Source organism: Kogia breviceps, chromosome 12 (genome assembly GCF_026419965.1).
Source record: "Kogia breviceps isolate mKogBre1 chromosome 12, mKogBre1 haplotype 1, whole genome shotgun sequence".
NCBI classification, from domain to species: domain Eukaryota; kingdom Metazoa; phylum Chordata; class Mammalia; order Artiodactyla; family Physeteridae; genus Kogia; species Kogia breviceps.
In genome coordinates this window covers 25,462,413-25,483,153 of record NC_081321.1, presented here as the reverse complement: position 1 = coordinate 25,483,153, position 20,741 = coordinate 25,462,413, and the positions used below count along the sequence as shown (strand labels likewise).

The 20,741-nt window shown below is 39.7% G+C and overlaps 1 protein-coding gene across 1 annotated transcript in view; it reads left to right on the top strand.

The window, feature by feature from the left end:
- PKP2 (plakophilin 2) overlaps nt 1–20,741 on the top strand; it is a 78,609-nt gene that overhangs the window by 33,765 nt on the left and 24,103 nt on the right. Inside the window, exons 5-6 of the mRNA XM_059080866.2 lie at nt 5,125–5,332; nt 14,040–14,217. Of these exons, the coding sequence (XP_058936849.1) occupies nt 5,125–5,332; nt 14,040–14,217 (386 nt within the window). The remainder of the gene's footprint in view (nt 1–5,124; nt 5,333–14,039; nt 14,218–20,741) is intronic.

Here is a 20,741-nt window from a genome sequence, read left to right as displayed (position 1 = left end):
AGAGCCAGAGCACCACAACACAAGATCCCACATGCCTCAACGAAGATCCCGCGTGCCACAACTAAGACCCAACACAGCCAAAAAATAAATAAATATATATTTTTAAAAGTGTCCTGAATCTGCCTACATCTTGCTCTCCCTAATCATGATGCTGATCCCTGTCACCATCATCCTTTTAATCCAGCTGCCTCCTAATTAATCTCTCTGCCTCCATTCTTATCCACTCCTAATCCCAGTCTCTTCACAGCATCCAGCAAGACCTTTCCAATATCTGCCCTGCTTGCCTGTAGTATAAAGGACAAATCCCTTAATTTAATCTGCAAGACCCTTCTTAAGCTGATTTTGTTTCCATGCCTGCTTCACATCTCATCACCGAAGCAGTGACTGCCATAACTGTCTTGCAAAATCTTATTGTAAAACTAATACACACTCCTTATAAGAAATTTGAGAAGTTAAGAAAGAAAAAAGCCCACAGTCCTTCTATTGTTATCATTTGGTATTGCTCTCTGATTTTTTTAATGCATACATGTACATAGCTGTCATCAAATTGAATATGTAGCTTTGTTATGGGGATGTTTTGTTTTTAAAAAGCATGCCTAAATACATGCTTGTTTAAAAAAATACAGGGCTTCCCTGGTGGCGCAGTGGTTGAGAATCCGCCTGCCGATGCAGGGGACACGGGTTCGTGCCCCGGTCCGGGAAGATCCCACATGCCGCGGAGCGGCTGGGCCCGTGAGCCATGGCCGCTGAGCCTGCGCGTCTGGAGCCTGTGCTCCGCAACGGGAGAGGCCACAGCAGTGAGAGGCCCACGTACCACCAAAAAAAAAAAAAATGCAAAGTAGCATGCCCCATTCATACATTATAACCCCACCATTTCTCCCAAACCCTCTAGTTTCATTCCCTTCTTTATGTCTGTGAGCAGAAATGCATTAGATATTTTATTCAGCTTTTTCAATAACATTGCCTTAAGCATTTTCTCATAACATTAAAAATACTTTGTAAACTGTTGGTCCCTGGTGGTCCAGTGGTTAGGACTCTGCGCTTCTACAGCAGGGGCACGGATTTGATTCCTGGTCGTGCCACTGCATGGCCAAAAAATATATGTATTTATATATGTTTTGTAAACTTCATTTTAATTGTGGCATATTAATGGTCATAGTAGTAGCTATGATGTGTGGAGTAACTAACTACTCTGAGCCTAGCACACTTGCTAATCTTGCACAGTCCCCATTTGACTGATGAGGGAACTATGTGACAAATAAAATGTCACTTCAGACATTGCTGTGCCTCTCCTGTGGACACCTCAGTATATGGATATGTGACCATCATTAACCAGTCTTCCCCCATCTTTGGACATTTATGGTTTCTTATTTTTCCATATTATAAATAATGTAGTTACTATTATCATGTTAGTCTGTGTCTGCATTTCAAATTATTTGCTAACGAAGTTTACTAAAAGTGAATATGTTTGAACTTTTTGACACATATTGACAGTTGCCTTCCTGAAAGGTTATACCAATTTGCAAGGAGTGATTAATTCTAATGGCAGGGAAGGGAGAGAAGGAAGGTGACGCTTCACAGAGGAGGTGACATTTGAGCTGGCTTGTGCAGGATGAGTAGGGCTTTGCCAGAAGAAAAGCAGAGTGAGCAGAGCATTCCAGATAGGAAAGGAACTGAGAGCAGAGGCACCAGGCATGAGGGAGCCAACAGAGTTTGTTCCCTCAAGTTATTTGCCACCGGAAACCCTCATCATTTAATTCTTTTAGAGTTGGCAGGGAAAAGAATCAGAACAGTCAAGGAGAAAGTTAAAATTCTAATATGCGATTTTGCCCTTTCACATATTTAGAAACCATCTCGAATGAAGCTTTTTTAAAGTTCTGAGATGTTCGTGTTAGTCTGGTTGGTCTTTTCCCAACGGGGGAACAAATCCCCTGAGGATTCAGTATAACAAAGATATGCAACCTCTCTGGTCCCACCTGTTTCCCTGAATTCAGAGGGGCAAGAACAGTGCATTTAACGTTGGACCTAATGTGAATAGGAGTCACTACCAACTGCCCTAGTTATAGGCAATGAGCAGAATATTATCAACTTCTTGTATTTGATATGATATATATCTATTTGATAAAATGGATAAAGGTAACTAAAATCTATTTTTAAGTGTGAGGTAGGTGCCAGATACTAGGGGGTCACATTCTACAGTGAGCAGAGCTGTAGCTGGATTTCAGCATTTATCTGAGTATCAGGTGTCTGCAGTTCCTTCTTTCCAGACTGGAGCAAGTGCTGAAAGCCAAGGGGATAAAGGTGACAGGGTAAGGGAATGGGTTAGAGGGCTGTTAGCAGAAGACAGCCATTCATGCCACCCAGGCAGGGCAGTGGAGGCTTCCACTGGCCACTTCTCACTCATGCTATCATCACAGCTGGAAATGCAATTTAGCCAGGAGGCCATTTCACATCATATTTTGAAGAAGGCAACTTATTAGTTGTAAATTAAGTAGTAAAATATTTCTGTCATCTAGCTGCCATTTATGAAGTCTAGAGCGTATGAATTCAACCATCATAAAACCTAACTATGAAATAGAAATTGACAGAATTAGTGAAACACATGAGTTACAGGCTGTTGTCAAATAAGTTGTGCCTTTCTGCTTTTAAGGAAGTGTAATAATAGGAATAGATGAAGTGATCAAATAGATGATCTGCTGGACCAGATCTTATTGATAGCTATCATTAGCATTTTCATACAAATACATTAGAATGGTTTTAGACATAGCCCAACAAAATTGGCATAGCCAGTCTCCCAGTTGTCTCCTGTTCTGCAAATGTCTCCTCTGAAGGGAGCCAAAAGTGGAAGTATTCTTCCTTACTGCTGCCACTGAAGCCTTAAAGGGATCAAAAGAGTACTTTCCTCTTAAGGTTCTTGCAAGTTATTGATTAGAGAATGTAGATAAGATTCTTAACACTATGCCAACACCTCCTAATGATAGAAGGGGGAGGAAGAGTTGTTAGTATTGTGGTTATTATTATGTTTATTATTTTTACTAGATTATTTTACAACCTTGACTTTTATTCCTGACTTGCTAGTCTACTCTCTAGTCCTAACAAAGGAAGATGTCAGATTGGAAGACAGTGTCTTAAATTCCATTTGTCTGTCTATGAGAGACATAGAAAATGTGAAATTGCCACTGGACCAGGTGTGCAGCTGTCTCCTGAGCGGGAACTGTCGTGCAGTTAGGGCATCATTCGTAAGTGACGAACATCATCTGAATGGGAAACTTATGCTCATTCACAGCAACTTAATTCCTGAAAATTTCTGCATTAAGATGGTGAAAGTGACTGAGATCTTTACCAAAAGCTCTTACCAACTTAAAAAAATTTTAATCAGATGCGAGTGGGAGCCTCTGAGGAAGAAAGCCCTCAGTCGGCAACTTAACATTTCTCATCAGCAATGCTGCATCCTCCTCCTGGTTTTTTTAGATAATATTTGCAGCCTAAAACGCAAAGTCACTTTATTCAGGCTCATTATTTGGCCTCTTCTTAAACAGCCTTAGGTTTCAGAATCAAAACCTTCTTTTTTTCTTCTTTATTCCTAGTTCTGACCCTCTGGTTCTTTCTCCAATATCATACCCTTTCTTGCATATGTGGATAGAAGAAATATTTTTAAAATAGCACATTAAAAAGTGTAAAGTTATGTTATTTACCTAAAATGCTTGCATAATTTATTTCAACGTTTTTAAATACTGAAAGCAATTGATCATAAATATAGCTTGCACTCTTCCAATTATAAAATAAATAAGTCATGGGAATGTAATGTACAGCATGGTGACTGTAAAAAGTTTCTAAAAGAATAGATCTTAAGAGTTCTTACCACAAGAAAAAAAATTAACTTTGTTTGGTGATGGATGTTAAATAGACTTATTAGGATCATTTTACAATATGTACAGATATCGAATCATTATGTTCTGCACCTGAAACTAATATAATGTTATATGTCATTTATACCTCGATTTAAAAAATAGCTTGCATTTAAGGTTAGTTTTGCATTGCTACTACAGTTGCCATAGTAAATGAATTTTTATTTCTACTACTGTTGGGAGTAATTTCTATATAGGACTTCCCTGGTGGCGCAGTGGTTAAGAATCCACCTGCCAATGCAGGCGACATGGGTTCGAGCCCTGGTCCTGGAAGATCCCACATGCTGTGGAGCAGCTAAACCTGTGTGCCACAATTACTGAGCTGCACTCTAGAGCCCACGAGCCACAACTACTGAGCCCACGTGCTGCAACTACTGAAGCCCACGTGCCGCAACTACTGAAGCCCACGTGCCTAAAGCCTATGCTCTGCAACAAGGGAAGCCACCACAATGGGAAGCTCATGCATGCACTGCAACGAAGAATAGACCCTGCTCGCTGCAACTAGAGAAAGCCCATGTGCAGCAACAAAGACCCAATCCAGCCATAAATAAATAAATAAATAAAATATTATATTGACTGTATAGTTCTGTCCTGGAAAAAATTCGTATAATATAGTATTCTTCCATAAAAACTTTTATTCCTCTGATTCCCAGTTCTCTTCATTTTCATTATGATTAAGGCTTTTATTATTCAACTCTTTCTATCCACTATCACTTATTCACCCTTTATCACTTAACTTTGCCCTTTAATGTTTTCATAGGTTTTAGTCTTTTTTTTTTTTTTTTTTTTTTTTTTTCGGTAGGCAGGCCTCTCACTGCTGTGGCCTCTCCCGTTGCGGAGCACAGGCTCGGGACGCGCAAGCTCAGCGGCCACGGCTCACGGGCCCATGCGCTCCGCGGCACGTGGGATCTTCCCGGAGCGGGGCACGAATCCGCGTCCCCTGCATCGGCAGGCGGACTCTCAACCACTGCGCCACCAAGGAAGCCTGGTTTCAGTCTTAATTTCGCAGATTTATTCTAAGCTCCTTGATGAGAGAATAGTGCCTTAGAGCAGGGGTATATTGTACACTGGAGTCCCAGGTCGTGCCACACATTGATTGGTGGGAGTTATCAACAAAGTCAGTGAACTTCATCTGTTCATCCATATTACACTGAAGATTTTAAATGCCACGTCAAAATTAATAAATATCTGAAATATGCATCTACTTCTTCCCCAGGTTAATCAGCTTCATGGCATCCCCAAGCTTCTACAGCTCCTCAAAATTCAGAATGAGGATATCCAACGAGCTGTGTGTGGGGCCTTGCGCAACTTGGTGTTTGAAGACAATGACAACAAAATGGAGGTCGCGGAACTCAGTGGAGTATCTCGGCTGCTCCAGGTGCTGAAGCAAACCAGAGACTTGGAGACTAAGAAACAAATAACAGGTAGTGCTTACTGACTATTACAGGGGGTAGAGCAGTGCCCCCCAGCCAGATATGTTAATATCGTCTATTTTTTCTGAAGTTTCCCGGAACAAGTGATTGATGGGCTCATTGTTATCTGAGAGGGCTTTCAAGGAACATTATTACTGCTGGCTTAGACCCCAGATTCGAGTCAACTTTGAGTCCCTTTTTTCTGAAGGGGAAATTATTCTGAGGCTTTGGGTTCATATTTTTAATTAGAAATTCTATGCAGCTTCCATCACCTGGACCTCTGTCAGTACGAGCTTCCTAGCTTACCTGTCCCTCTACACCCCCCAAAAAGAAAAAAAGCATGACTGGATTTGTTTTTCTGTTCTCCATTTTATATTTCTACTCAAATACTGATTTGGAAAAATAAATATCTCCCTTCTGTGCATGGATTGGAAAACTAAAATAATCAGATAGAACTACACTAATGGTTTTGGTAATTCTTGAAGCATGGAGAAAGGAGGCCTAGTTTCATTTAAATGAATAGTACGTATGATAGAAGAGAAACTAGTTCATTGAAAATGAAAATGGAAATGGTTCATCAGCTCTCTGCTAAAGCTCTGTGAGCACATTACAAAGAGTGCAAGAAACATTACTGAGTGTAATCATCAGTAGTATTGCCTTGGGGAAACTTTTAAGTATCTTCAGTGTCCCAGGTAGTAGACATTTTAAATTTATTCTCACAAAAACCTTAGGTTTTGAGGTATTTTTAGGTATTATTGGCTACTAAATCTCAGTTTTACAGATGAGGAAACTAAGTTCCAAAGAAGTTAACCCTTTCTAATATATCATATAAAAGTTTTTTTTAATGATAGTAGTTGACAGTCTTCATACTTATTTAAAAGAGGTACTCCATAAATATTGTTTAAGTTGAACTGAATATATGTTGCACTTTTGCCATCCTTTATTATACAACAGTATTCTTTTTTTCTATAAAAATGTTGTCATTATATCCTCTCTATCCATTTATATATCAAAATATCACATTTTTCTATCTCAATATATTTTAATTTTATAAAACTATATGAAGGGTTGCATTGTACTACCCTTCTGCCAGCATGCTATCATGTCCCATGAGAGATTTCCTTTCATATCCATGACATATTAAAATACCCACAGAAATTAAGAGTGATATTACTTATTCATTCATTCATTCAGCCAACATTTAGAGAACAGCCTTCAAGTGCCAACCAGGGTGAATCACAGTCTAGAGAGGTTGTGAATTTTATTTTCCATCTACTAAAATGTGAACAATTATGTGATGGTTGGCATTTTAAAAAAAACAAAAACAAAAAACCAGCAACCAAACCTCATGTTTAGAACCTAACATTTTCTTTATTAAAATTAACCGTTATGAACTAGGAAAGAGAATCAAACAGAGTATTCTGTTTTACACTCAGAAAAGACTTCTTGAAGGAGATATATTTCACTGCGGACCTTAAAAGAGGGTTAGGCTTTGGACTAGTGTTTTGAAGGAGAATAAAAGTTATTCCCAGCAAAATGAAAATCACTAGCAAAGCAAAGAAGCGGCTGGTCGTTCAGAGGAAACTTGGGTAATCGAGTGATCGAGGTTAGGGTGTGGTAGCAGAAAGCTTGGGAGGATGTGTGGCTGTGTGTCAAGGAAATAATCCATTGTTTATGAACTTCCTCTTCTTTTGTGTAGGAGGAAGGAAACTAAGGACAGAGAATGTTCTGTGGTATTGATGCCACAGAAACCAATGTCTTCTTTAGATAATCTACAGAGCTGATAAATGGTGTTTGATTGTGCAGTTCCCAGGATTTCTAGTATAAGCTAAACATCCCTACCAGAAGGTGTTCATTACATATTAATTGAATTGAGTTGATAGTTGAATGTTTGATACAAATCCTACTAAATAACTTCCTTTAGCTCTATTAATGGAAGTGCTAAATAAGTGCTTTTTGGGCCTCAAAAATAAATTGTTGACTAATTGAGACATGTTTATATCTTTGTTTAGAAACACAAAGCGATACAGTAGAAACTAACACAACATTGTAAAACAACTATACCCCAATTTAAAACAAAAAAAAACAAACCACAAAGCGAGTAACCATATATGTGAATCTTTTCTTGTCTATTTTGTAAACATATTTTTATTGAGCCTCTATTACATGCTAGTCATAAGCTTGGGCTTTCCATTTTTTATCTCTGTTCTTCCTGACAGCTCCATAAGGTATGGTATTCACTGTTTACATATGCCCGGTGTGAGGCTCAGGGGCTTGAGTTGCCCAGGGCTGCACAGCTAGCAAAGAACAAGGCCAGATTTGAACTCGGTATTACCTGGGTGTTTGGCTATATCAAAGTGGCTCCCACCTACTGTTTTGCGGGCAAAGAGTGACTCATTTTTACACTTCTTTGGGAAGGGGCTTTGTCTTTGAGATCTTGGATCAGAGAGCTCTCCCTTGCTCCTTTTTGGCCCTTCCTCTCTCTCTTCTTGCCACTGGCTTGATTCAAACCCCTTTCATCTCTCTGGTCTACTCTTGCAGTAACCTTGTGCCTGGCCTCTATGATTCAATATTGCACATTCCCAGTCTGTCTACCACTCTGCTTCCAGTGATTTCTTTCTAAAATAAAAATATTGTCCCTTTAGTTTCTCCATTACCTATGTTGAAGTCTGTACTCTGTAGCATCTCACGCAAAGATTTTATGATGTGAGCCTGGTGACCATTGGAAGCAATGTCTCTTTTCATAGCCTTTTAGCCCAGGCTCTGGAATCCTAAAGAATTTGCTGCTCTGTCCCATGTCTCATCTGTCTCGATACCTTTGCTTCTGCTGTTGTCTTGGAGTGGAATCCTTTTTCACACCTAGACCACCTGGTAAACCTTCTCATTCTTCAATAGCTACTCAAGTATCACTTCTCTCTCTGAAGCATTTTCAAATACCATCCTTCTGTACTTTACCCTCAGGCCCCTCCTTTCCTCTCGGCAGAGTTTTGAAGGAAGGGGCTTCTCTGAACTACCTTTGTGTCCTTTCATATTAAGTTGCCACTTATTTTGTGCCAGTATGTTATTGCAGTAACAACCGTGGTACTCATATAAGTTTCTCAACAGATGTGGATGCCTGACCAAATATTAAAAAAAGAGTTTTATGGCCTGGGAATATCTAGATTACACACAAATGGGAGAATCGGGTGTGTTTTCAGATAAGACCCTGACTTTTCTGGCCAGGATATAAAAAAATAAACCATCTGCTTCTATATATGCATGAGAAAAGCTCAGCACCAGAGCTTTGTTCGCTGGGAAAGAAAGTCAACTCACTTAACTTTTCTGGCATGTTCAGTACCAGCCTAGGAGGGAAGCTTTTCCCTCTTCTGAAGAAAAGACTTCAGGATCAAAGACTTTCCTCCCATGAGTGTGTTCCCCCTCCCTTACCAAGTGAGTGTGGTAGTATATTTAGTTGAAATGAGGACAGTACATAGTAGTCTCAAAAGTTCATCTTTAAGGTCACTGAATAATGAGCACTTAACTGGAGTGAGTAGGGCTCTGCCTTGGGTTAAAACAGGTCATGATAAGAATGAAGTAGGGTATTGTCCCTCTTCTGCAAATTGCATAAAGAAGAGTCAGGGGATGATTGTCAATGTTGAAAATGCATATTGAGCTCTGCAAATTTTATGAAAATATTTAATTGGATTTCTGTATTTCCATAAAATGTGAAAACATTTTACTATATAAAATATTCATTATGCACGTTCTTTAAATGTATAATTATTTTAGTCTGCATTTGTAATGGTGCAATAAGGTACCTTGGGTTTATTTATAGTTTTGAATAAATGGCCTTTGCTATAATGTGATATTCCAGCTAAGACTTAGAGAAGTTAGGTGAAAGGAGGAGTATATCCATGCAAGGGAAATTGCAAAAACGTATTCCTCCTGCTCTGTGATAATTTTGAAAAACAAGTTTAAAAAGAACCACTTGGGGGCTTCCCGGGTGGCGTAGTGGTTGCGAGTCCGCCTGCCGATGCAGGGGACACGGGTTTGTGCCCTGGTCCGGGAAGATCCCACTTGCCGCGGAGCGGCTGGGTCCGTGAGCCATGGCCACTGAGCCTGCGCTCCGCAACGGGAGAGGCCACAACAGTGAGAGGCCCGCATACCGCAAAAAAAAAAAAAGAAAAAAAAAGAAAAAAAGCTCTTAAAAAAAAAAAAAAAGACAGGGCTTCCATGGTGGCGCAGTCCGCCTGCCGATGCAGGGGACTCCCAGTCCGGGAGGATCCCACATGCCGCGGAGCAGCTGGGCCCGTGAGCCATGGCCGCTGAGCCTGCGCGTCCGGAGCCTGTGCTCCTCAACGGGAGAGGCCACAGCAGTGAGAGGCCGGCGTACCGCAACAACAACAACAAAAAAATAAGAAGAACCACTTCTCCTCCTCCTCCTGCTCCTCCTTGAAGATTTAATCATAAAATTTACAGGTTTTGCTACTAAACATTATACAGATTTAGTTAAATAACTATATTTCCAGTCCTAAAGAGCAATATTAATAAAACATGGGTTTCAATATCTATTAAATCCCTTTACTAGGTAGCTGCATTTTGTAGATATCAATTGGCAATAAGTTTCTAGATAATGCAGTTATCATTATCTTTCTTATAATTACTAATTATTCAAAGTATATCCCTTACCAGAATCCAGTTCCCCTTCTTTTTGGCTAGAATGAGACCTTGGTGATAGAAAATTACAGACAGAACAGCTACAACAAAGAACTATAATAATAGAAATTTAGGCATTATGATTAAATTGACTGGAAGTTAAAGGTGAAACAAATGAAAATCCAAACCCTAAATATAATACAGTATCAGGGAATATAGAATCTAATCATTGAAAGGGACATCTATTTAGGGTCATCTAAACCATTAATTTCCCAATGAGAGAAATTGGAATCATATTTAAAGTATAAATTCCTGGAATTCATCCTGGGAGTCAGGCTTGGTAAATTTGTGGTGTGGTCCAGGAATATGTGATTCTAATTTGTCACTGGGCTCATTTGGTGACTTAGTCTCTTCGAACACTCTAGTTTTAAGATTAAACCCCCTTGTCGATATTTTGATAAAGGATGAGCTCATTTTTTTATTGGCTCCAGTGATAGTGCTGGATCTTATAAGCAGATCTTTCTGTTTTCTTCAGAGCTGTCTTAGAAGCTTATACTTTCACTGAACCAAAATCTCCTTCCTCAGAATTTCCGCACATTGGTCTGGTTTTGTCTTCTGTAGCCACAGAAAATGATATGTAGTTGTTGAATTTGCATTTCTTTAGTTACTGGAGAGCCTGCATTCCTATGTATATTAGACTCTTTTAGCTTTGGGTTAATTTTTCTACTAGTAATTGAATTTTTAATAATTTATAAGAACTCTGTATATTAATGGTATTTAACCCTTTGTCCCATATCGGCATGCACATTTTCCCAATTTGTAATTGGTCTTTTATTGAATTTGTATGTATGTGTGTGATGGTGTGTGTGTATAAGTACAATCCCAAATCTCTAGTGAACATTTCAGCTCTTCCTTAGCTTTGTACCATACAGAAATTTGGCAAGCATGACATTTCTGTACAATATCCTACATTAAAAATTCAAAAATTATACTAAAACTTCCCAAACCTTACACTTCTGTAGAAATAATACAGCATGACAAGCTACAAAGGACATTGACTGTTGGAGGAAAATTCCACTTGCTTTGTTCAAACTAATCCTCTCTGGTTTTTATTGTAAGGTGTACTTTTCCTTTGAGTGCTCTGTGTGGTCCTTTTTAAAGAGAGGAAATATCATTATAAGCTTCACAGTTTTAAGCCTCTGACAGGCAGAGACTGTTAATTTGTTTGCTTATTTAGAACAGGAAGCTTGTTTTTTTCTTTTCTTTCTTCTCTTTTTATCTTTCTTTTGTAGCTTAGTAACCAAAACTCAACCTCAGACCTGCCTTTCAATTGTTTTCGACCACCTTAGGAGTTTTTGGAGTTTTATTCTGTCTGTCCCCCTCCAGGGCCTCTTAAGATGAGGTGTGACCCATGAAGTCATTGTGTTGCAAAACCTGTGGCGGCGGGGACGCTGCTCGTGACTAACCCCAAATGCCGGTTTGATCGGGGAAAAGACCTTCTCATCAGCCAGGATTCTAGTCCTCAAGAAGCTCTAGACCCAGCATTGCTCTGTCTAATGGCAGCTAGATGTAAGCTATGGTGGAAATTTGGTTATTTTAAAAATTAGTTACTTGTACACTAAGTAAACTGTTTAAGCCCAAAAGACTACATTAGGCCTAGAGTGTTCTAACTGATGGGCCAAATACAAGTATGGTTGATTAACTACTAAGCTTTAACCATACAGACTATTATTTCAGTCATTAATATCAGGGGAGGTGATATCACCATGTAATTCTGGCAGGACCACCATGTTTGCTTTTATCATAAAGTGGACTTGTCCTGTATGTCTGTGCTTCCTCTGTCCTTCATGCAGATGAAGCAGTAAATTTAAGAGGTAAGAATTAACTGACTGGGCGGTGGGGGCAGAAATAGGAAGAAAATGAAGATCCCTTCTTTCAGTCCCCTCTCTGTTTCTCCTTTCCTGGATGACAGCGAGTTAGAGTAACTTACTGAAGAATGAATGATGGCAAAGCAACTTGACACCTGCCGGGAGTCACTGGAATAGCAAGCAATAGGGGTATAGTCCTTCCACTGAACCAGAGGTATTTGAGCACCAAATTTGTGAGAAAAACAAATCCTAAGTGTATATGCCACTTTGTATTCTCTCTCAGTACCCAGCTTCAGTCCCTGTCTCACAAATGCCCTGGGAAATACAGTATCCTGTTATCTTAATTTCTTCCTGAGTTGGCTTATATGGCCTTTCTTTTTAATTGGGGGTGGAGGGGATTCAAGAGGAATAGGAAAGTTAAGTGAGTAAATGTGGTACCGGTCTTAGACCAATACTTAGGCCATACAAGCTGGCAGGTAGATAAAATGCTCTTGTCTCTCCTTCTCTGCCAAACTGTAATATAAGAAGTAGATGAGGTAGAGCCAGCATAAATTCTGGGAGGACATAAAGTCTGCCATTGGGTAGGAGTTAATAAATATTAATTGGTGATGTTGAGCAGCCTACTGTTGACAGGCATAGGCAAAAGCTTTCTAGAGGCTCTTCCTGCTATTATTGGAAGGCAAATGTCAGGTGGGAATTGCAGGTCGTAGGGAGCAGGAGGCAGGCAGAGATGTCCTTAGATGTGTATGTATCTAAGGGAGAAAACTATGACTTTTAAAATGCTGAACTCTTAATTACAACAGGATCATTTCAAGCTTTCCTGTTGGTGAGCCCAGAATTTATTATACTAATGAGGTCAGCTTTGTGGTAGGGTCTTTTTTTTTTTTTTTCATCCCCCCCCCAGCCCCCCCGTACGCGGGCCTCTCACTGTCGTGGCCTCTCCCATTGCGGAGCACAGGCTCCGGACGCTCAGGCTCAGCGGCCATGGCTCACGGGCGCAGCCGCTCCGTGGCATGTGGGATCTTCCCGGACCGGGGCACGAACCCGCGTCCCCTGCATCGGCAGGCGGACTCTCAACCACTGCGCCACCAGGGAAGCCCTGTGGTAGGGTCTTTTAAGAGAAACAGCAATCAGGATTTTTGGCATTCATTTATGTTCTTGATTAAACATGTATAGTTTTACATTGTCTAAGTTCTCTTTCTCTCTCTCTTCTGTATGTATATGTGTGTGTATACATATATATATATTTAAACATCTTTATTGGAGTATAATTGCTTTACAATGGTGTCTTAGTTTCTGCTTTCTAACAAAGTGAATCAGTTATACATATACATACGTCCCCATATCTCTTCCCTCTTGTGTCTCCCTCCCTATCCCACGCCTCTAGGTGGTCACAAACCACCAAGCTGATCTCCCTGTGCTATGCGGCTGCTTCCCACTAGCTATCTAGGGCTTCCCTGGTGGCGCAGTGGTTGGGAGTCCGCCTGCCGATGCAGGGGACACGGGTTCGTGCCCCGGTCCGGGAAGATCCCACATGCCGCGGAGCTGCTGGGCCCGTGAGCCCTGGCCGCTGGACCTGCGCGTCCGGAGCCTGTGCTCCGCGGCGGGAGAGGTCACAGCGGTGGGAGGCCCGCGTACCCACTAGCTATCTATTTTACGTTTGGTAGTGTATATATGTCCATGCCACTCTCGCTTTGTCCCAGCTTACGCTTCCCCCTCCCTGTGTCCTCAAGTCCATTCTCTAGGAGGTTTGTGTCTTTATTCCCGTCTCGCCCCTAGGTTCTTCATGACCATTTTTTTTTTTTTTTTTTTAGATTCCATATATATGTGTTAGCATACGGTATTTGTTTTTCTCTTTCTGACTTACTTCACTCTGTGTGACAGACTCTAGGTCTATCCACCTCACTACAAATAACTCAATTTCGTTTCTTTTTATGGCTGAGTAATATTCCATTGTCTCACCACTAGTATACATATATATATATATATATTTTTTTTTTAATTATTCTTATGGAACAGCTTCCATTGCCATCTAATGAGGTCTAAACAGGTTCTTTCCCTTGGGAAAGGGCTGTCTCCCCCTACGTTGTTTGTTGTTTTTTTTTTTTCCTTTTATAACTATCTATAGCTCTAGGGTTGATGGTCTTAACTGATCTTTTCAGCAGTCATTTTGACCCACCCCTGCACTGTTTTGATGGCACTCTTTGCTTTTCTAGGTTTGCTGTGGAATTTGTCCTCTAATGACAGACTTAAGAATCTCATGGTAACAGAAGCCTTGCTTATCCTGACTGAGAATATCATCATCCCCTTTTCGGGGTGGCCAGAAGGAGACTACCCCAAAGCAAATGGCTTGCTCGATTTTGATATATTCTACAATGTCACAGGATGCCTAAGGTAATACCACTCTACAACCGCCCTCAACCTTTTCTCTGTACACTTTAAATAGTGCATCCAGATCTGTCTAAAACTCTACCCAATTACCTGGAGATATGGTAAAAATTATAAAGATCACTCTAAATACTAGAAGCACAATGTAAAAAAAAAGTATCTTTTCCAGACATGTTTGATTCCAGAAGCTACCCACATTAGCTCATGAGAGAGAGCATGTCTTCCAATAAAGAAACTAGAAATCCAGTCCGAACACCTAGAAGTCCAGGCACACTGGCCTTCCCTGTCTCACAGGATTTAAGCCAGGTTCCATGCTATATATTCACAAAAATATAATTTAATGACATGATTAAAAAAATAGTTTTGAACCTGCTGTTTTTAAATAGGCAACAAAGCCTAGAAGGATAGAAGGTCTTGCCACAAGAATAGCTTACAAAAAAACGTTAGTTTGATCAGCATTTCTAAATATTGGGATGAAAAAAATGCTAGAAATGTTTTCTCCCCTGGGCTGTCAGATGCCAGTAAACCAAGAGGAAATAGAAACATGCAGGAGGAAGAAAAGTTAGCCTCAACTTTTTTTTTGGAGGTTCTCGGGCCTCTTGCTGCTGTGGCCTCTCCCGTTGTGGAGCGCAGGCTCAGTGGCCATGGCTCACGGGCCCAGCCGCTCTGTGGCATGTGGGATCCTCCCAGACCGGGGCACGAACCCGTGTCCCCTGCATCGTCAGGCGGACTCTCAACCACTGCGCCACCAGGGAAGCCCCTAAACTTCTTTCTTTAAATGTCAATATCCTGGAAGGTTTAACCCTGACCCTGCCTCTGAAAGGTGTGTATCATTTGAGCCTCTGTCCCCTAGATTGACCAGACCTGGATCAGATACTTGCTTCATGGCAACAATGGCAACAAGGTCTGTTAAAGTAGCAAGAGGGAGGGGAACACTTGCTGGACAAACAAAACAAAAATAGAAGACACCTTCCTCAATTACAGCATATGCAACCTTTCTCAGTCCATCCACAACCTTCTTTACAATCTTACTTCCCATTTTCCTGCAAACATACCCAAAGTACAAGCAACCTACAAAGTACTTGTTTTCCTTAGATATTATAGGTAATTTCATATAGTCAAGGTTTTATTCAATTTTACTACCTGGTAAACATTTTCTATTATCTGTCTACTGATTACTTAATCTCCTAATCATATAATAGCAAAGATAAAGTTTATCTTTTCTGTAAAACATTTTCCTGCCTCAGGCAAAAGCCATTACTTGTTTTTAAGAATTCAAACAGGACTTTTTACAGGTAAGTCACCTCTGTACAGACTTTGTATTACATTACTATTTTTATGGGAAGTTGTTTACATACCTTTTTTATTTTATTAGATTGTGAACTCTAAGAGCTAAGCCTATGCATTTTTCTAATCTCTAATTCCTAGCACATAGCAAGGTTTCTGACATAATAGTAAGCAAGTGTAAAGTATTTGAGTGAAATGAGTAATGAACGAGTGAGCAAATGAAAATCCATTACGAATTAGGTGGATAATCATTGTCTGGCAAGGTATCAAATTTGTGATGGAAAGTAATCAAACAGAAGTTGGAAACATTAGCTAAAGCCAGACTGAGGGGGCCTTATAAATCATGTTAAGGAGTTAATATTTTTCTTCTGTAAGCAAAGTTAGTAGTGTGGGGAGGATATAAACATAAGTTCTGCATGAAGAAGAATAATTATAATATCAACATGAAAGGTGTATTGGGAAGGTGGAAATCTAAAAATAAAGATGTTGGTTACAGATCTTTTCCTGTAGTCTCCTTTTATGAACAAGGAATAACAGACTTGCATGGTTTGGGTGAAGCAGTGCCCTCGTTGGCACACATTTTTCAGGTATGTTATTGCCTGAATCCACTCCCGTCATAAGGACACCATTTTAAACAGTGTTAGCAAAGTCAGTCCAAACCACTGATTTGAACTACTTTCAGAAGCAGAATATTGCAAAATATTGGGGAAATTGAGCATCATAGTATTTGCTTACTAAAATATCTATTCTTATTTCATCTGTATATCTAATTTATAATAATAATAGCTAATATTTACATTGTAAAAACTGTTCAGAATGCTTTATGAGGATTTCCTCAGTTTATTCTCAGAGCAACCCTTGTAAAGTAGGCCTTCATTTTATAGATAAGGAAACTGGAGCTCAGAGAGGTTAAGAGATTTTCCCAACATCATACAGCTAGTAAGAGACAAAGCTGGAATTCTAATCCAGGAAGGCTGTCTCCAGGGCCAAGCTCTTCATTATTGTGCTGGATATGTTGATATTAGTCACATGTCTACAGGCTGCTTTGCTATGGATTAAGCCTCTGCCCTTCACAGTCTTGCAACCTCGCAGGGTCAGGTAGGCCAGTGTACAGTCACGTTCAGGTCTCATTATGGGCATTGTGTCTGCATTTCAGTGTTGTGTTTTGTTTTTTTTTTTTTTAAGAGTTCTATGCAAGTGGAACTCTGCACTACATTTCCTATTAACAGAGAAGATAGAAAGCATAAGAACTCTGAGGTCTTTCCAAGAGAGGAGATGGCTTTGTAGACAACTTCGGGTAGATGTTGTCACAATGAGTATAAAAGTCAGTAAGGAGATGTGAGTTAGAAAGGGACCTGTTGGGCTTCCCTGGTGGCGCAGTGGTTGAGAATCCGCCTGCCGATGCAGGGGACACGGGTTCGTGCCCCGGTCTGGAAAGATCCCACATGCCGCGGAGCAGCTGGGCCCGTGAGCTATGGCCGCTGAGCCTGCGCATCCGGAGCCTGTGCTGTGCAACAGGAGAGGCCACAACAGTGAGAGGCCCGCGTACCGCAAAAAAAAAAAAAAAGAAAGGGACCTGTAGGGAACCTGTAATCAAATAGTCTCAATTTTCACGACAATAGAGCTATTTTCTGAATAGTTGCTTATTTCTGACTCCAAGTTACTCTAAAAAGATTTTAAGACAGGTGTTGACCAGCTCTAATAAGAATGAATCTTAACTACATAAAAATAAATGTTAGCAAATATTGTAACTGCTACAAGTTCATTGGAGGTATGGCCTCCGCCACTGGGTGTAGAGCCAACAGTGAACTGGCAACATGAGTAGTATTTTGGGCGTTGTGTTGACTTAGGTTAGTGTAGCTAAATTCCTTCAATCTACTTTGAAGTAGAATTTCTGCATAGACCAGTGACTTTGTCCCTTTACTAACTTGACAGTGAGATCAGTTCTGAGAGGGACTTCCCTGGTCTTTTTATAGCAGTGGTACAGAGTGAGTCTGCTCAGCAGGTAAAATCTTTGCTTCATTAATGAACTTGTGACAGTGACTCCAGTTCTGCCCACCTGGAGCTGCTACAGTGCGATCGCATTCAGACAAGAGAACATGCACAGCTTATCCTTCGAAAACTGTCAGATACACCATATCTGTCAGGTATCAGATCATTTTTCTACAGAATTAGCATCTGCCTGCCACAGCATTTACCGTGGGCCTTGGTGCTTTCTTTAGGTAATTCCTTTGGAATTACATACTTTTCATGACTAAAGTTACTCACTGACAGGTGATACAAATTTTGCAATAGGGAAAACAATGTTCATTGCACGTTTCAATTTTTTTCTTAAACACTATGCCAGCATAATGAATAATAAAATCCAAGTTAGGAGAGGAAAAATAAATTGATACACTCTAATTTGTGCTAGAGCCGTCAAGAGCAGTTGTCAGGATCTCCTCATACGTCCACATTCAGTGACATCATGTTGGTAGCTTGAAATCAGCCATGGTAGGAGTATTTACACTATAGAAATTGGCAAATGCTACAAATCAGAGCTCTCCCCACTCCACCACCCCAGAAAGCTGGTTGTTAAATTGGCATACCGCTGGCACTGAATTTCCATTAGTTGATTAACATCAAGATGTGGATAATTAGGGTAAAGGCATATTTCTCCTTACATATCTCTTTTCAAAGAAGAAAGATTTCCTTTGTTTTCTTGGAAGGTACTATGAAGCATCAGCATTACCCACTCCGCCTTTTTTTTTTGGGTGGAGAAAACCTACTAAAATGCCCCATTCCTTTTTTCAAAATTATTTTTATTTACTTAGGACAAGAAGTATAACAGTTAAAATATTTAATAATTTATTTTGATTAGTAGGATACTCTTCCAAACATTTCAAACTGCAAAAGACTTACGTGACAACCATAGAATTGTAAATTACCAAAGAGCATTAGCTGCCTTCTTTGATTGTACACCCTTCCTACACGTACTTATTGCGAGCCTGTTTGTCAATTTAGTATGGGTAACTCGTTGGGAATTGGTGTGACATGGCTGTCAATTCTCTATGTTCCACCTCACTAATTGCCATACTTTGGGGACACCTTTGGATGTGACATAAAACCAGTGGTCCTTATCAGGGTGTATGTTCAAAATTCCTACCAAAGATTTATCATTATTTCTCCGTTCTTCCATTTGGTTCTCACGGTTTTTCCTTCTCTTAACCTTCTTTCCTTCTTTCCTTTCTTACCTCAGTCTTTGTTCTCTTAAAAGGGAAGAGGTGGAAACAATTTAGAGGTCAGAACTTAAAATGCCTCCAGGGGTCAGACAGGCACTTAAGTGGACAGGTGTGAGACTTTGGGCTGCTATCAGACTAGAGAATGGAAAGAAATGCCTACCCCAGGAGCAGTGACATTCAAAGTTCTGGAAAACACTTCAGGCCAAACACAGACTCTTCTGAGAAAGCCTCTGTTAGCAGTCTCATTCTTCAGTTGAAGAAATTAAGTACTAGTGACCCTTCCACAATAATAGAAGCAGTTATCAGAAATTTGAGAAAAGCAACTAATCCAGCCTTCTTGGGATTTTACCACTTGGTCTGTCTTCCCTCTTGCTCTTATCCAGTCCTTTCCAGTACTTGAGTGCCTGCTGTATCCAAAGCACTGTTTAAATTTCTGAAATTTCAAAGGGGAATGGGACCTATCTTTGCCCTGGAGGAACTCCAGTTTTAGTGGGGGAAAGGCACCAGAAGAGATTATCACAGTCCGTTTGATAAGAAGTGTAGAAGAGGTTTGAAAAGACTGTTATGCAGGCATTGAGTTGCTTAACTGATGTTGCCTAGGGATTGGGAAAAAATGTTGACTGGAGAGAGTCACATTTAAGGAGTTGGTAAAGGAAAAGTAGCTGTTTGAATGTCCCTCTCAATCTTTAGCTCATCGTGCTATCACTAGTTCATCTCTATCCTTTTTCAATATGGTCATTAAAAATATGAATTCACAAAACGCTGAAAAGTTGTTTTCCTAAACTCCTATTATTTGTTAACCATTTGCTTATGAGAAAGCCTTATAAACTTGCTGCCTTAATCTTATCACCACAATCTGATTAACAACTGTTTCTCAGACTCACAGACTTACAGAACCAATTTATGGTTATGGGAGAGAGGGTGGAGGGGAGGGATAAATTGGGAGTTTGGGACTGACACTGCTATATTTAAGGTAGATAACCAACAAGGACCTCCTGTATAGCACAGGGAATTCTCCTCAATATTCTATAACAACCTAAATGGAAAAAGAATTTGAAAAAGACTAGATACATGTATGTGTGTAACTGAATCACTTTGCTGTACACCTGAAACTAACACAACGTTGTTAATCAACCCTGCTCCAGTATAAATTAAAGTTAAAAAACACACAACTGTTTCTGCATTGTAAAGGCCACCCCAGAATTTGCCATTTTGTTTGGGATAATAGGACAAAATGACAAAACATTACTATAAAACGTTATGAAATATACTCCTTTTTCTTAATTATATTTTATGCCAGTTGAAGAGGAAAAGCAATTGGTAATGCATTTCTCTTGCAAGCGACTTAAACTTCACTCTTTCCTATATGTGTCATAATGTAGTAAATGTATTTTAATGAATGTGTAATATAGTTATTTGTACTAAAATTTATGGTGTCTTAACAGAAACTTCCATTGTCACTTATGATAAATCTAGCTAAGGTGGGGAGTGGTCAGAGGAAGAAAACTGTACATTTAGAAAGAAAAGGTAGAATTATCAGCCTTAATCCTGTTGAGCCTCTGGGTTACGGGCAAGTTTTTTGGTAATATCAATACCAACTACTTTCTGGAAAAATAATATCTCCATGTAGATTTTTAATATATTCAATTATATCTATCTACTGCACAACAAAACATGTCATTGTGTTCCTGAATTTCATTTTTTATGTATATCTGGATATCAAACTTCAGAACTTTGCTGAATCTGAATTTCCTTAATTATGCTTTTCATTCTATTTACCTTTGCTCAGTTATCCCTCATTCTAAATACTCCTAACAGAAAAGGATTTATCTGGTCTGTGTCTGTGCATAATCCTATTTAGTTATTTAAATAATTAAGAATTAGATAATTAAATGAGAGTCTAATTTCCCTTATTGTCAAATAAGTATTTTCCTTTTTTGTAAGACTATAGATTTAAAAGCAGGCCAGACTTTTTTTTTTTTTAACATCTTTATTGGAGTATAATTGCTTTACAATGGTGTG